At 39.0% G+C, this 17,763-nt stretch overlaps 1 protein-coding gene across 4 annotated transcripts in view; it reads left to right on the top strand.

Moving 5' to 3' along the window:
- Nucleotides 1-17,763, top strand: part of bahd1 (bromo adjacent homology domain containing 1) — a 28,087-nt gene that overhangs the window by 6,099 nt on the left and 4,225 nt on the right. The window contains exons 2-4 of one of the 4 annotated variants that reach the window (XM_089120429.1): nt 5,716-5,842; nt 11,571-13,142; nt 17,235-17,608. In XM_089120429.1, the coding sequence (XP_088976555.1) occupies nt 11,591-13,142; nt 17,235-17,608 (1,926 nt within the window). In that variant the 5' untranslated portion in view covers nt 5,716-5,842; nt 11,571-11,590. The other 3 variants (XM_039668625.2, XM_039668615.2, XM_039668607.2) reach the window with 3 other exon arrangements.

The raw sequence follows: 17,763 nt of genomic DNA, 5'->3' as shown, positions 1-17,763 counted from the left end.
AAGTGTTTTCTTGTGCCTCGCACAGTCTTCACTCGGATGCTTGCTTCAATCTATCGCCGCTGTGGAGACTCTTTATTCGTTCCGTTGAAATCACAGAACAAAATGTACGCAAAAGTCAAGTCAAGTCACATTTATTTATATAGCGCTTTTCACAATACAGATTGTATCAAAGCAGCTTCACAGTGATAACATGTAAGTAGCACAACACAGATCAACAACATTGCTAAACACTAAATAACCCCAACTGAGCAAGCTCAAAGCAAGCCAAAAGCAAGGCGACAGTGGCAAGGAACCAAACTCCATCAGATTGGATGGAGAAAAAACCTTGGGAGAACCCAGGCTCAGTCGGGGGCCAGTTCTCCTCTGGCTTACATTCATATTGTTTAAATATAAATATTAAATATAAATATTGTTTATGAATCAAACGGCGCCATAACATATCGCAGGCGTTGAGTCGTCTCATCACAGGCGTTGAGTCGTCTCATCACAGGCGTTGGGGCATCCGAAATCCCCGTGAGAGGCTGGACACAAAACTGGACCTGACGAACGCCATTTTTCTCGGGACAAGCGTCCCGAGATAACAGCAGAAAGGCAGATGGGAAATAATTAGCATAGCTGATGTTCATAATAATTTCCGTTATAACTCACAAACTCTCCGTAACCCGAACTCTCCGCAACCCAACCATACGCGCCGACCCGTTTGTTTTAAGAGGCTGTCGAGTCCCACTGGTGCGTTAAGCAGTTTCAGTGGCAAACGGTTCCGTATGGCATAACAGAGGACTAGAAGGTAAGCATTATGTGAATGCTTGACTAAAGAGATGCGTCTTTAATCTAGTTTTAAACTGTGTCAGCGAGTCAGAGGCTCGGACCGTATCGGGAAGGCCATTCCAGAGTTTTGGAGCTAAATGCGAGAACGCCCTCCCTCCTTTACTGGACTTCGATATCCTAGAAATGACCAGAAGCCTTGAATTTAGTGATCTTAAGGAACGCGGTGGATTGTAGGGCGAAAGAAGGTCCGTTAAGTACATAGGTGCGTAACCATTTAGGGCTTTATAGGTCAGTAGTAGTATTTTGTAGTTGATGCGGAACTTAATAGGTAACCAGTGTAGAGATGATAAAATCGGTGTTATATGATCATATTTTCTTGACCTAGTAAGAACTCTAGCAGCTGCATTTTGTACTAACTGTAGCTTGTTTATTGAGGATGCAGGACAACCGGCTAATAAAGCATTACAGTAATCTAGTCTCGAGGTCATGAATGCGTGAACTAATTTTTCTGCATCAGAAATAGATAGCATGTTACGTAGCTTAGCAATGTTTCTAAGGTGGAAAAAGGCTGTTCTTGTAACATATGAAATATGATTTTCGAACGACAAGTTGCGGTCTAGTATAACACCCAGGTCTTTTACTGTTGTGGATAAAGTAACAGGACATCCGTCTATATTAAAGTTGTATTACAAATGTCTGATATACTGTAGCCACTGATGAACATATTTTGTTTTGATGAGAAAAAAAATCTATACGTGTGCAGATTAGATCCCAGAACCTGACATGCTTGGCTAAAGTTCTAACAAGACTAGGTAACTTACACAAAGCAAAATTGCTGATCTATGGATTTATTCACATGAAATTTCTCGGCACTAACAATATTAGTAGATCTCATTAAAAGACTTATTAAACCCAATATAACATTACTATTGAAATTGATTTCTAGACATCGTAAAGTCATTTTAAATCCAAACAGCGACATTTTTTGTCCGGGCAGCATGTTTTTTTGCCCAAAAAAACTTTATTAACCTCAAGGAACATTTAAAAGAATAATAAAAAAATCAATGTCAAAACCTTTTCATTTGTAGTTTAAAAAAAAAATCTATTTTGACAAAATACATTTTATTTAGACAGTGCATCACTACAATGTACCTTGAATGTTGCATAGTTTGACCATGAGAGTCAAGACTTGTTGATAGTCTTCCTAATGTTTCCAAAAACTGTTAAACCTGTTTAAATGATTGGAAAGTTTAATTTTGCACTGGACAAGTATAATCTGACCAGATAAACCAGGTCTTCATGCTTTGTTTCAAATGTTTGAATCATCTTCCTCCTCATGCAAATTTAAGAATTCATTTGCAAACAGTTCTTTGAACAGTACTAAAATGTGTACAAAATGTCAGCTGACTAATCGTTGATGACTAATTGTTGTTTTCCCTTGAGGGCAATGTACTGAACGCTGTTCATGGAAACCTATAGAGACGCAGTATCTCACTAGTGACACTATATGAAACAAACGGAGCGTATTTATTTGGATAATTTTGGGTGAGATTGGAGTTATGTCAGTTACAGACTCACAAAGGCTCAAATGTCCCTTCTTCTCATCCCAGAGTTAAATCCCCAAAGGCAAGACATTCTTTAGACTGCATCAAAAGTACTTTGATTACTGTATTTCTATTTGAATGAAGACATTGTGGAATGTTCTTCATTACCTTCAGGACATGTGTCCCATAGATTTCCAGCTCACATATGCTTGACGGGGAAGAGTCGTTTCATGTGGCTAATCTTAAACCCATCAGACACGACCTGGTCCTGTGCCAGAGCCACAGCTGTGAAATTTACTGGTCTGTTAGAGTAGAGAACTGGGGGTAAAAGTGGCCACTGAAACCAGATTCAGCTTTTTGAGGGTTTGCAGCTGTGGTCGACGTGAAGGGGTTGAAGCTCTGGTCTATTATCACTGCTAAAATGTTTATGTTAAAAGGATGATAAAGCCTGTTCATGAGCCATGCTAAAATCTTCCAAGCCAGTCCTCAGGCTTCCCCTGAAGCTTGTAGAGCACATGGTCTTCAAAATCACAGATGGCAACACCCAGCGTGCGAGAACACAAGATTGAGCCTCTGTTGTTTGTACTGGTTGTTACTACACAGCTGGAAATCCAGTCAAACTATTGTTGATTTTTCTTTTTTCTCAGAAAGCATTAAACGGTGTTGATTCTTCATTGTAATCTTAACAAGATGTGTCATAAGAGTGTATTATGAGAAGAAGAAGAAAAACATCCCTTGCGCTTTCCTGGGCACTTTGCCCTCTGTCTTTCATGCTTTTGAAGACAGACACTTTTAACAACTAACAAGAGTTCGACTTCCTGTGTTCTGTCAGTTCAGTGGCAACAAACTGTCATCTGAGAGTCTGAACTAACACAAGCAAACAAATTAACATGCTGTGTACATCCAGAGTCTCTTTATGGTTTCTTTAGATGTTGGCCTACTGGAATATCTTTTACGATCTTTTCATGGTAATAGTCTATAGCTAAACAAAACTACTATGTTACACTTGAAAACAATATTAGCCTACATCAAATGAACTTTGGTTGTGGAAATGGGGTTCTCTTAAAAGTCACCATGAAATCAAAATTGACAAATCAAATGGAATATCCCAGTATTGCAGGAGCTTGTGTTTCACTTTCGGATTCACGATTGCACGTACTCTGTGTAAAGAAGGGAGTGGCGGTGCAAAGCACGCATTTGACAAGATATATTTTATCATAAATGCTAATCATACAGATTACATGCTGTTAATCTCATGGCACGAGATCTCATCACACCCCTACTAAGAACAAAAATGAGAATTCAATTTTTTATATAAACTTTAATCATATTTGATGTCACGCAAGGACCTTTTGGAATTACCTTCTATTTTTACTTGTATGCCAATCCATGTTTTTAGTTTGCAAATACTGTGCATTTCACAGTATTTTACAGTAAAATTAAATGTAATGTTAACCCATTTACGTTTTTTTCATCATATATTGTGAGGTAACTAACAGTTGACAGTTTTGGTAAAAATTACAAACTGTTTTTTTTTTTTTTTTTTTGGGGGGGGGGGGGGTCATGAGTCAGTGGGTTTGGATATTAACAAATCAGGTGACAGTACATGTCAAATTATTAGAGGCACTGATATTAAAGGGGTCAAATTTTATTATATTGTCTGAGGTCAATTTATGACATTCGCTTGGTTTTTGCATTCAAAAACATTAAAATGAATAAGTAATAAGCTATTTTGTACCCAAGTTTTGAGCCTACCTGAAAAACGCTAGGTTTTTATGGGTGTCTCACACTGAAGACTATAACAGTTTTGCATATCATGATGAGTTTCAACTCACCCCTCGATGCACGTGGGGGAAATTGTTTTGAAAACACCAATGTTGTAAAATGGCAACTGGAATGATTCGACCCAGAGTCCGTGATGTGTTGCACCATTCCTCTCGGATCCAATATAGACGGCACAGCATCGTTCTTTACTCTTAATCGGTCTGTAAATCCAGTCTTGTTTACAAAGCAATCCTCAGTGAAATGAAGCGAACAGACTGACGATGTTTTAACCTCATCAGCTGGAGTGGAACGTCATTAAAAATAGTTTAACCATGCAGTCCTATTGGAATCCAGAGGAAGCTTATGCAGCGACTGTCTTCCTCCACAACCAGGCGCTGCACAATATTTATTGCTCGGTAGCTCGATCCGGTTTGTCATCACGAGGTAGGAATCTATGTTATTTAGCTATGCGTGTAATGCGCGAATTGGTGGGCGGGGCTAAACCGGCCATGTTGAAGTAGGCGTTGATCTTCTTCTGCGGGGGTGGTGTTTTATCCTCTTTGACGTCATAGTTCCTCACTTTGAAAAACGAGTCGTTTGCTGAGCCTGGTGTCAATAAAAGCTCTTATTGGATTAACAGGGATGTTTTCAGTTCTGAAACTTACAGGATATTCTTATATGATGACCTCTTAGATGTCAAAAGCTCAAGGAACATTTGATTTCTCAGTTCATCACCCCTTTAATGCATGCATATTTTTCACATTAGTAGAAGTAGTTGGAGGGCTAGATGCCATCTTTTTATTAGGACCCTTCATCAGCTTTTCTCATTTGAGTGTGATAATGGTAATTTCGTTTACTTTTATCAGTTAATCTAAAAGTGGCTTTTTCACAATGATTGCAATTAGAAGCAGAACTGGTTTGGGGTTTTTGTCATTGAAGTAAAATAGGCCTATAATTATTTAAAATCACTAACTTGCAAATAAATGTCTTCTGCCACTTTTGTCCTGAAAGAGCGCTGCTACATACATCTGGAAGTTCACGACAGTTCAATTTCTTCTGTGAATGAATGCCACCAGTATACTTAATCTTGCATTAATGGGGACGTTGATGGAGAGGAGCAGCTGAGCAATTTCTCCCGAAAGCTTCACTTTAGTGCTTTGAAATGGAGTAAACTCTGAGTGGCTAAACTGGCAGAAGGTTGCTCAGTGGACAGTGAACTCTTGGACAATGTGTTAGTGTCAGTATCAGACTGTGCCTCTGCACTCTTGGTGTGATGACGCAGTGGGCTAACATTAACGCCTTTTCAGCCTCTTTTCAGTGAATTCTTGCCTGCTTTTCAAATGCCAGCAAATGAAGCATGGTACCAGTTTGCTCATGGCCACCTGAGCTGATGAGCTTCATTTGCGAGGGTTCTTTCGAACCTTTTTGTATTTCTCATAACAGCTGATGTGAAACTCCTACCATGTCGATTTGAAAAATAGGGTTAATAATGAATGTATTTGGATTTACAGGGGCAAAAGGTACAATAGTTCTCAAGTAAAAACCCCAAAATATAGATTGAACTTTACACCTCTGCAAATAGAAGGGTACTAAAACAAACTAATATTTTAGTTTACTTTTTGTGTTTCTTTCTATGCAGAACTTTATTGATCTTCATGGGAAATTCAAAAGAGTAATTTCGTCCTGTTGGCATCAATGACATACGGACCAAGCTTTAATGCTTTATCATCTGATCTATCAAAGGCAGTGAGCATCGGCTGAATTAAGTGAGTTAAAAAGCCTATTTGAAATGTTTTTTTTTTCCTCTCTCTCGTTAAACCAACATGAAAACGCATTTCAAGTAGCGTAGGATAATCACGTTCATGAGAAGGCCAAGCTGAAGGCTGATCTGCTAGAGAAACGTCTTTACTTTGAGGTTTATGCTGTGAGCTTGTGTCGGTGTAAAATGAGCTTTGCATGCAGTGTTGATTGTTACCTCTGTTCAGTTGTGTTTAGTTAGAGTTTTCTGTTTTAAAAGAGTGACGGAAATTTGATATGACACCGACAATTGCTTTTATCAAAGCAGAAAATCACTGTTTCACTAAATATACTAATGGGCTTGGTCTAAGAAGGGTCTAATATTTCCTCCTACTTTTTATTTCTAAGATTAATGTGATAGCTTCGGCTGTGTTTGCCATCCTGCCACATGCAGTGTGTTTTAAAGGCTCCCTGATTAAAACTGCATAATCAACAGGATAAACAGACATTTTAGGGTCCGTTCATTTAACATCTCTATTTGATACCCTATCTTATCTGAGACATTACAGCCTCAGAGGAAGAATCTCAGCTATACTTCCCCATCAATTTACAGTGTGGTCTGCTATACTGTCTACTTTCAAAAGAAAGCAAATGTTCACCAAATCTATTATTTATTTTGCAACTACTGCATCCTGATATTATACTCTTGTTTCAAGACATTTATACTCAAAACATTTAAAGCATTAAGATCATGACTCAATTTAATTGTACATGTTTGCGAATTGGGTTATACAGGAACAAGTAAGGAAAAGTACACCATGAGAAAAAATCGTTTGACTATAAAACAGTTTAGTAAAGTAATTTAAAATACAGGCAAAACACCAGTGAAAAAACAGTACACTCTAAAAAATGCTGACTTGTTTTAACCCAATTTTGGGTCAAATATGGACAAACTCAAACATTGGGTTTGTCCATATTTGACCCAAAATTGGGTTTAAACAACCCAGCATTTTTTAGAGTGCAAGGATGTTCTGTGCATGGACTTTTCTTAGAGTCTTTGGAGATTTGAATTTAGATTTGTATTGATGTCTAACACACCATTCAATAATATCTTGGTTTAACAACAAAACATTATTTGTGAACTTGTCTCAGTAATTATGAAGAAGTAGTAGTATTGAACAAACTAAGCGCGTAGCGACACTGAAATCCATAAATGTGCAAATGAAAGGCATGCATTCTTCAAACGAGCATCAGTGAGTGTGAGAGTTTAAGGAACATTCTCTGTAGTATATGGAGACACTAAAAGGTTATTCTGTGTCAAATCAACCAAATTTTGGAAACTTTCTCTGCTCAAATTTTTTTTATTTTGCTCAAAAAAAAAAAAAAATCTCATGAAAGCCAAAATATTAAATGTCATGGATGCATTTATGGAGTAATCCAATGTTTTGAGGGGGGTCAAAATCTGGAGCCAACTTTTTTTACTTACAGGGGGTAAAAATGACAAATAGAAAGATGGCAGCATTATTATTTTATTTTTTTCATAGAGATTTGTAGGTCTATTGGTAAAATCAGTTGACTTTAGCAATCTTGGTTGCGTTATATGCCAATCGTGAGTTTTTTTGCCTCGAGTTTGAATGTCTGTTACTCAAAAAGAGTTGGGTATCTCAAGATCCTTCTGTTCTGCTTCTTAACAAACTTTCCTTTTAATATCTTCGTTTTAAAGGCCCTCGATGGTTCAACCTCTGGTTGATTTGACATGGAATGACCCTAAATCATTATTCAGTTGAAATTGTGTTCTAAACATAATATAGGATTAGTGATTGTTGGCTGTCTTTTACAGTGTAATTTGTTTATTAGCCTGAGTATTTGTTTTCACATGCATCTCACATTAAAGAGGCAAGGACCTAAGCTTGACAAACAATTTGTAATGGTCAAAAAACCAACCAGTTTCAGTTAGATCTGAATATGGAAGTAGGGCTTGTTCCTGGGAGTAAAAGCATTAAATTTCCACATGTGATTAATTAGCCTATAATCTTTTAAAACTATAAGTCGTTCCTAGACAGCTCTGATAACCTCATGCAAACTTTTTTTTCCCTTTGGCAATTATTTTGTTATCTAGTTTCTGAGTAGCCTATTGCTGATGATGAGATAGTCCAAGGCTGTCCATTATGTAATAGCTGCTGATCCAAGGGACTTGCTCACTGCGTGAGACCAAGCACTGACCAACAGTGAGTTTTACGGAATGATGGGGTCTAAATCTCAGCCGATGCCTGTCATTTTTGCATTTTTCATCACTCAACTACCTGAATGATGCCAACGAGACCTCGTCCCAGCGCAGCAGCGGCTCTCACGAATGCAGCGCATGAATATTATCTCGAGCAGCACGCTACTTCGGAAGTAGGTCACCGATTAAACGTGTCTTGTCAGCTGTGTGTGCTCCCCTCGTTTCATTTCACTGTTGAACATCGATATTGTTGTAATAGCCCAACATCAGGAGCCTCGTTGCTCGCGGAATGTGATTATTTGATCGGGAATACAGCGGAGTGAGTGGATGACGAGGTAAATGAAGGATTACTAATCTGTTTTATCTTGGTTATGCGCTTTTTTTCTAGCGCTCGCTCTCTCCTCTAGTGGGGAAATAGCTTGAAATATGACATGATTCCTAATCATTGCTGTATAATTTCGGTTCGATAGACGCTTTTTAGTTAGACTTGCGAAAACTGTTCTTTTATCGTGCTCTGGATACCATCGCGAAGCTCGGAAATTTCGGCAGGGACCGACCGAGCGCTAGTTACCCGCTTCGGCGTTTGATTCTCACGGTTGGCCGTTTAGTGTCATTTTCAGCACTGACGTTAATTGCTCGGTTTTGAGTTGACGTGCTGGTTCGGTTTCGCAGTTGGGAGATATGCGGTGGCAGAAACCGTAGGATGTGAAGGAAACATCGCTGTTTTTTTTAGTGTGTGTGTGTGTGAGTGTGATACGCCCTATGAGCCGCGCGAGCTCCTCTCATCATCATACACCTCCAGCACGCGCTTGCCGCCTTTATCCCGGATTACTTTAATCGCGCTGTACATTTCACTCTGTTTCCTCTTTTTTTCAGTTTCCCCCCCAAATCCACACCTTTCCCTTCTCTGTATCTGCAGTGAAGGAGGAAGAAAGAACAACATCTATTTGTGTACAATAAGAGTGAGGGGTGAATTTTAAATCACACGAAGGAAAGAGCAACTTCTTTCGTTTCTACATGTCGGATATCACGTTAAACCGCACACCTATCAAATCGCAGACCGCATACATTTTTGTATTGAACGTTTACGTTTTACGTCCGAAACGCCAGATGGCTATCCGGATATTTGCCAGAAAGTCGGGCTTATACCTCATCCAGAAAAAAAGAAAAACACCCGGAAAGGTGGTAAATTGTGGGCAGCAGTCCATTTCCCTTCACCCCTCCCGAAACTAGAAAGGGCTACCTCTAATTTTCCACAATATCGTGCCAAAATTTCATCCTCCAGCTACCTTCCACTAAAGAGTTTGTGTTGTGTCACTCAATTGGACATGACCAGCACTTAGTCTATTATTTTATGAGCCACACTTCCCTGCAGATCAATAACTTGTGACGTTCCCAGAATTACAGACTGTTGATTTAGTTTTTAGTGGCACTTAGATATTGTATTTAAAGCTTTTCACATTTGTAAACGCACACTGTTGGATTTAATTGTGGTTATCTTATAATGACTCTATAAAGCAAGAGAAGAGAAGTAATATGCTTTTGACCTATAGATTTTTTTTTCTGGGTTAAAGCTGATTCAGATTGTATGTTTTATGTAAATATACGAATAGAATCACGGTCACCAAATCCAATATTTCAAATTGAATGCATGCTTCTTCTTTTTTTTTTTTTCTTCAGTGTTAACAACAACAAACTTATTACACCTAATGAATATTTTAATAACAGTAATTATACTGTACTTAGTGTATGTTTGTTTATTTTACTTTTAGTATAACCTCACTTTTTGAGTTGGAACTACAGAATGATTCCCCTCTTTATCTGGCGCATGCGAATGTGGATGATTTTAAATGGTAGAGCAGTAGGAGTGAAGAGGTTTGTTGCTGAAATGAGAGAATGCTACAGTTGTCAATTATGGTAGATGCCTTTTTGCTTCCATATTTTACAGTTATGTAAATACAGTTTACAAAAATGTTTATTTCACGGGTGCTGAACTTGCTCTGTGCATTGTAAAGGAGAGCACTGTGCGTCTGAGGTTGACTGATGGTTATGATGACCTCTTTTATTTGACAGATGGAGATTCAAATACAGCAGCTGTCAAACTTAATAACTGAGTACATGAATAAATGGATCTATTCACACAATCTTAGCAAGCCTGTAGCATTCATACTTTTTCAAAGCTCTTCTGTCTTTAATGGTGGAGCACTGTGATGTAACTAATAATACAGAACATAAAACTCAAAATCATGTTTCAAACTAAAGCGATGCATCAAACATTAAAAGATGTCTTTGACTAATAATAGCTTGGTCTGACTTCAGAGTCAGCTGGAAAGCCTCAAGGACTTCTGTTCCTTTTAAAGAAAGAGGAACTTGTCAATAGGTCAAAGCAGTTAGTGTTTTGTGTCTGTTAGTGTTAAGTTTCACATGGAGCCCAATTACTGTCATATGTCTCCTCCGCGTGTGTGTGTTTGACCCCTGACTTGCCTTTCAGTTAATCAATAGGTCTCGGGGAAACATGTTGGACATGTTAAATCTCCAGAATGTCATCAGAAATATGTCTTGCATTCATTTCTCATCTGACATTTGAGGTTACAAGTTTTCAACCTTGTGTAAATTGCATATTAAATAGTTTTTATTTGGAGTGCAACAGTTTAATGGGCACTTAAGAAACTATTCGAAGATGTAATTTTTACAGATCAGGTGTTTCTGTATCTCTTAAAGGAGCATCCTGTCATTATTTACAAGCCATCATGTTGTTTTAAAAGCTATTGAAAGGTCCAGTCATTGAGCTTACATGGAAAAGGTAATCTTAAACATGTTTTTGTAATTTCAAGAAGAAAGAAGGCAAATGACTTATTTTGAAACAACACAAGGGTGAATAAATGATGACAGAATGTTAATTTTTGGGATAAATGTACTTTTAAAATGATGCAAGATGTAAATAGGCATAGCTGACCTAAGTTTCAGACATGGCACCATCATACATCATCATAACACTCAATTTCATAATATTATGTTTTGCTGTCTCTCTGTATGTTTTAGCAACTACATCATTCATTTAAATAACGGACATGGCAGTGATTCAGGTCTATTAGAGTCGAATATACAGTTCGTGAGCCTATGACGCCATTATGTGCTAAAGGAATGATGTAAAATCTCAAAGTTAAAATATCAGAAGTGTTACTAGCTTGCTAAGATAAAATATAAAAAGAATGTTATTTATGCATTGTGTGAATTCTTGTAGAAAAATGTTTTTTACAAAAGGCCAAAACAACATGCTAAAAATTGTTTATTGCACCTACGCAGTTTAGTCACCATGTTTGTCACTTACAAATTAAAATTCTTGAAACTCTTGCCAAACCAGAAACCTGATTACGGTGGCACATTTTTCAGCTTTAGTTTACATAGTCAGCTGCATTAATAATATTTAGTAAAGGGTTATGGAATTCTTAATAGTTCATGTACACATTATATATTTAATCATAGCAGTTACAGCTTCGAAATAATTAAAAATGCTTTATTTAATTTTATAGGTTTTTCATGACAGTGTGTGATGACCCATGCACGGCAGAGGAACTCTTTATGTGGATATAAGAGTGAATCTGCGGACCAGGTGAGCTGTCAGACAACTATGGACAGAACTTGGCCAGAAAAGAAGGCTAAAACATGCTCTACCCAAAGAAGAAAAGGTAAGGAAATAAAAGGGAAAACCACCAAGAGAGACCGGAAGCTGTACCCCCTCAGGGGACGACATGGATTGGGTGAAGTGAGCGCGCTTAACTGCTGTGTCGTACTGACGCGCTTGGACGAGAGCGAAACGTGTAGGAGCAACATGAAGGCCAAGGTGAAAGAAATGCAGGGGAAGGCAAAAATCTGCAAGTGTCGCAAGAAAGCCTGTAAGATTTGCCGGTCAGCGCCTGAACCAAAAAGCAAAGTGAAACCAGATAAATCTGCCTTATACACAGAATTCATCCCCGAACCTCGCCAGAGACGGCTGGCCTCTCTGAATGCAGAGGCCGTTAACAGTCTGCTGTTGGACAGAGAGGACCCCCAAAAGACATCAAAACTCTCAAAGAAGCAGCAACAGACAAAAGGAGACCCTTCTCTTTCTAAAGACACAACGAAAGATAATGATTGTTCCAGAAAAGCCCAAGATAACCGAAAACGCACGTGTGTCGGAGAGACCGAACAATGTCGAAACCCCAAAAAAGCGAAGGCGGAAGCCGACGCTATCGATCTCCTGACTCTAAACAGTCCTGCTCCCAAGCGCCTGGCTGGTTTAAATGCGGCCGCCCTGCTCAAGCTGACCAGCACGTCCTCTGGAGTGAAGCGCAGAGGTAAAACAGATGGCAAACCGAGCGGTGGAGGGGTGCGAGGGAAACAGCCACAGTCTAAATCGCGTAAACAGCAGCACAACTTGGCCTGTCAGTCCAAGTTAAAAGTAGCGCAGCAATGCTGCAGCCTCTGTGAGAAGCAAGCCCTCCACTCCGAGGCATTGTGGGACGGGAGCACAGGAAGCCATGGCTTTATTAGCCCCGGATATCAGTGCAGATCCATGCTTGGCTTTCCCCTGAAGCCTGTGAAGGAAGAGAAAACAGAGACTGATGTGAAATCATATTACTGCTGTTCCCAGGAGAGATCAGTGGAGTACTGCCATAGACTAGCCTTGTTCCTCGGCCAGAAAACCTACCCGGAAAGCGATGAACATTCTCTGAAGGGATTTCTTCCTCCGTCTCACACCCTGACGCATCCAGCGATGCCTATCGGTGCCCATTCCTATCCATGTTACCCTGGGTACTATGTCCACATTGCCCATCACGGGACTCCGACGCATCCTGTAAGCTCAAATCCAGGAAGCCACGCGCCCTCGTCAGTATCCCAGCTGAAGATGTGCACTAGCGGGGTCCAGAGACCAAAATTGCTACCCTCTTCAGTTTCCCATACCACAGGGATCCCTCATCCGGCATACTGTAACTCGGTGGGCACCTGCTACGGAGAAACCTGCAGGCTCAACAGCTATGCCTACAGACCCACGCAACCCATCGCTAGCAGGGGCTGCTCGTACAACGCAGGATGCTCCAGCTGCATGCACAAAATGGAAAAAGGTAGGATGGGAAATGAAAGATAAAAATGTCTCTCGCTTTTGTCTGACTAGTTTAACTGTAACTTTACAAGGATGTTTGAGCATTTTTCTTGAAACAGATTGCCTGCTGTTCTTGTGATTTGAAGTATGGAGGAGAGAGTGAGTGTTGGTAAACTGTGCCACATTTTATTTTTAAGTGGGGCTGCATTTAGTAAAGAAGCTTGCAAGACGCTGTTAAACTAAGTACTTCAAAGCAAATATGCACATATGCGCGTAAAACAGACAATGCAACAGATAGGAAGTTGGGGTTGAACGACTTTTTTAAAGTCAACATTTATGTGATTAAAGTCGGCGTTGACTAATCGTCGCTGATGATGTCATTAATGAACGAATAAGGCTGAACCTCTACCTGAGACTCGAACGCGACACAGCGCTGCCCACATGGCTATTGCTCCTACATAACAGCTTATTTTTATGAGTTCATTTGTCTTTGGGCGTTATATTCCTCACAGATTTCTGCTTGTTGTAAATCAGGTTTAAATTAAGTAGCACAGTTAATCAGGGTTGCATGAGTTGGGGTAAATATATTGCGATTATTGAAGTCAATGTTGCGATTGCGATATAATAAACAAATGGTTTCATCAATTTGCTTGGTTCTCAAATAAAATGCACGCACAGATTAGTGATAATGCTGAAATGTGTATTTCTCAACTCAAACTAGTAATAACAACTAAATGCAATAAAATATTTTCACATAATTGAATAGCGATGTTTTTGCATTACTGCAGACTTTGTCTGTGCCGTTACTGTCTAAAATGTAGGACATATACAGAAATTGAACAAAGTTATCAAACAGTCTGCATTGCATAAATTATAAATTAAATCTAGAATAGCCTAATACTTATTAAAGATACAAAAGTTCTTTAGTCAAGTGCAGTGAGTAATTTTCTCTGTTCACTTTGTTCTTTGATTAACTTTACTGACAGAAAGCTTTATTGGCTGCTGTCCCTTTAAGACTAGCCGTTGCTGACAGAGACACTGGTCTCACACGCGACTCATTCACAACTCTTTACGTTCAATGATTTGTTTAAGAACCATAACTGTAAAAATATAAAAATATATAAAATATAAAAAATATATAAAATATAAAAATAAAAATAAAAAAATATATATATTATAGTAATGTTCAAAATAAGAGGGTTCCTTGTTTCATTTGCAGCATTATTTTGGAGAGATTAAAAAAATCTAACTCTCGGTTTATCATTCTGAATAATCGGCTATCAGTATGAGCAGAGAAATTAGGAATTGGTTCGTCTCTAATGATAAGAAATGTTTCTTAAGCACCAAATCATCATTATGTGACTCTGAAGACTGGACTGCCATCACAGGAATGAATTAGGCTACATTTTAAAATATATTAAATTACTAAATTATTTTAAATTAATGATATTTCACAGTTCACACACACATATGGGATATATACTTAATTTGCACATTGTTTGGAGGAAACAATTGGACTGGATGAATAAAATAATAAAATAATAAAAAAATAAATTGACTTATCCATAAGGTACACATAAAAAGAGTGACTGGCACATCTTGCCTCACTCTCCCCTATAATGTGAGAGATGGCTTATTAGAAAATATCATTTTGTAAAGAAAATAGAAAAACATCATTATGTAAATTTAAAAAATGACTGATTTTTAGAGAAAATGGATTCCCACATTCATCATTCTATGCCATGTTTGTATTCTCAGCCTTGACCCAGTCTCAGCAGTAGACGTCTTTATGAATGAGCTCACACAGTCTCCAAAGAGATTGATCTAAAGGTGTACATAAGAAATACAGTGACTTTAAAAGATGTCAAGAGATATCCTCTCAAGGTTGCATCAAGGACTTGTGGGGGAAAAAAGTAACTGCTTGAATAAGTGACAAATGAAATGAAATTCCCTTCCCCAGCCACGTCATTGTGGCTGCATGTTCCCTGCAGTCTGTTCGCTGTTGGTTTGCATGTGAGTAATTGCCACAGGTGGGGTAGGGTGCTGGTTATTTTTGTTGGCAGGAGACTTGAACTGTCTGTTCATTGTGAGGTGGCAGCTGTGGTCTCGCAGACGCATGTGGACCTCGGTACAGGCGGAGACCTCCGCAGAGATGCTCCCTTGTTGGTTTTTAACCACACGGCTCCGTTATACGATGTAATTTTTCACTCGCCGTAATCTCCGTTAATGAGACGGTAATCTGACTCTCTCTGGGTTTCTCTTTAGGTATAGAATGACTTTCACTGTGACAAGACAAACAAGCAAAGCAGAGGCATTTTAGTATTAATTTGAAGTTGGTACATTTGGTTTGCTATTAAATGGATGTGGAAATTGTGTAATTTTTGGAAGTGCAAAGCTTTACGCTAAAAAAAAAACAACAAATCTCACATAAAGTGCTGTATTGAACCGTTCAATACTGTGAGTGTACATTTATTAAAACTGTCTGTATACTGCTGGGGGAAGTGAAGTTTTCCTCCAATAACGCAACACTTTCATGCTCGAGTGAATGTACAATGATTGTGTTTTTCCTTACACGCTTACCTAGACTCGATCCACAGGGACCAAGCGCTGTAAACTGGGTTATCTTAAGTATTGTTATCTATTTTTTGTGTAGACTGAGTGTGATTACCACTCCAACGGCATGTCATTGTGTGCACTTAGTTTGAGGGCTGTTTGATTTGGTGTTCAATTTATGCTTGTTGCTTCTATTAGATCTGGAGTCTAGATTGTAATAAAATGTCTGCATTTGCCATTCATTGATGTCAAACCTCAGGGGATGGGTAGGGTGATACTGCTGATAAACCGCATCTTTTGCTCGAGAGGAGTCTGCCCTGCTGCAGGTTAAAACCACCAACTTGTTAATCGGCTATTAAAGAGTCATTCCTCTTCCCTCGTTGCAATGGGGAAGTGGCCAGTAAAACAGAAAGTCAAGAGATAAGAGAGAATTAACTTCAATAGTCTTCATGCCTTCAAGTCTTCATGCTTTCACTCTCTGACCCTGATTTGTCCATGCAGATAGACTAAACTGCATTTAAATGACTGAAAATGAAACTCAGCAGTTTCACAAGATTTCCAATTTAATTTAAAAAAAGGAAAACTTGTGATTTCATTTAGAAAATCTATCTATAAAATAATATTTTAAAGAATATTAGATAGTTTAAGATCATGGCAGCAAATAAAAAGGGACTAATCAGTATGTCAATGTTTTTTTTAATTTTCTTTGTTAAAAGTTTTAAGGGGGATTTTTTAAAGTATAAAACTTAAAATTGCACTGAATGTTTTGTCCTCTAAATCCCATGTACGTTTGATTTCTAGGTGTTCTTTTCCGTACAAAACCAAATTATAATGAATTATTAGTGTATGAAACGTACTGTATCTTTGTTTTAGGCTATATTTTGTAACTTGAGTCTGTGGTCACATTGAACTTATCATTGTATGGGGAAACAAAAGAAAAAGAAGAAAAAAATCACCTTTTGCTTCATGGTTAAAAATCAGGATACAGTGAGTACAGCTTTGGAACAAATCATGACACAATTTAATTTCTGGGGTCAAGGTGAACCCTAAAAATGCACATTTCTTGTCTCTTTATGCATTACCAGAAGAATGTGTCACATGTACTTTCTCACATCTCAAATTTCCCCATCACTATGGGAACCACATAGGCAATTGACAGGTTTCCCGAGATTGGCTCATCCTCTCTGAATTTTTCATTTTATTTTTTCAACTGCCCACACAACCTTTACGACACCCTTGGATCACAGCAATTGGATGTCATTGAGATGATAATGCACCGTCATTGTTTTGTTTGAGTTCAATTATGAATTAATAATCAAGTGCTTCACTGTTTCCACATTTCTAAATTGATTTGTAGTTCCTGTCATAAAATTCAATCCCCTCAAGGTTGTACATAATTGTGGTTACAGCTCTTAGCTTTGCATCTGACCACGTAGCATCTGGCACACTGACTCATTTATGACTGCATTAGTCTGCTGTGTTGTATTACATGCAATATGGTGTTTGTTTATGATGCAGAATTTTATGAGCCAATGATTTTTTTGCTTTCCCCGCTCTGTAGAAGACTACTCTTACCCTCTGGATGACCACAGCTCATCCATCACGATGCCTTCTGCCCTGCCTCTGTCCATCTGCCCCATCTCCAGTGTGCCTCCATCCACCCAGTCAGTGCCCCACCTGCAGACGCCTCTTCCCGATGCCAGTCGACCCCAGGTGCAGATTAGAGTGGGACGGGAATGCCCTCAGAGGGCCAAGCCGCCCAGTGGCTCTCGCTCTGGGGTGCGGGACTCTGCTGTTTGCCCTCACATTAAGGATGGCCAGCTGGGAGCAGGCCATGGCAGCGGCTCTGCCAAGCAGCCTAAGATCAGTCGTCGCCGGGCAACAAACGGCTGGATGCCTGTTGGTGTGGCAACAGAAAAGGAAGTGTTCATCGTGGTATGTACTCGAGTTGCCCTGTCTAGGGATGGTGTCAAAACATACTGGCGTATTGAAAGTTTCCTAAAAAGACATTTAGGAGGTGCCCGGAGGAAGACTTAAAGGGATAGTTCACCCAAAAATGTAATTTCTCTCCATTTGTCCCTCCATTGACC

The sequence above is a fragment of the Pimephales promelas genome, chromosome 15, assembly GCF_988280905.1.
Source record: "Pimephales promelas chromosome 15, fPimPro1.hap1.1, whole genome shotgun sequence".
Taxonomy (NCBI): Eukaryota; Metazoa; Chordata; class Actinopteri; order Cypriniformes; family Leuciscidae; genus Pimephales; species Pimephales promelas.
Note: the sequence above shows the minus strand (reverse complement) of the source record. Positions and strands in the feature narration are given on the sequence as shown.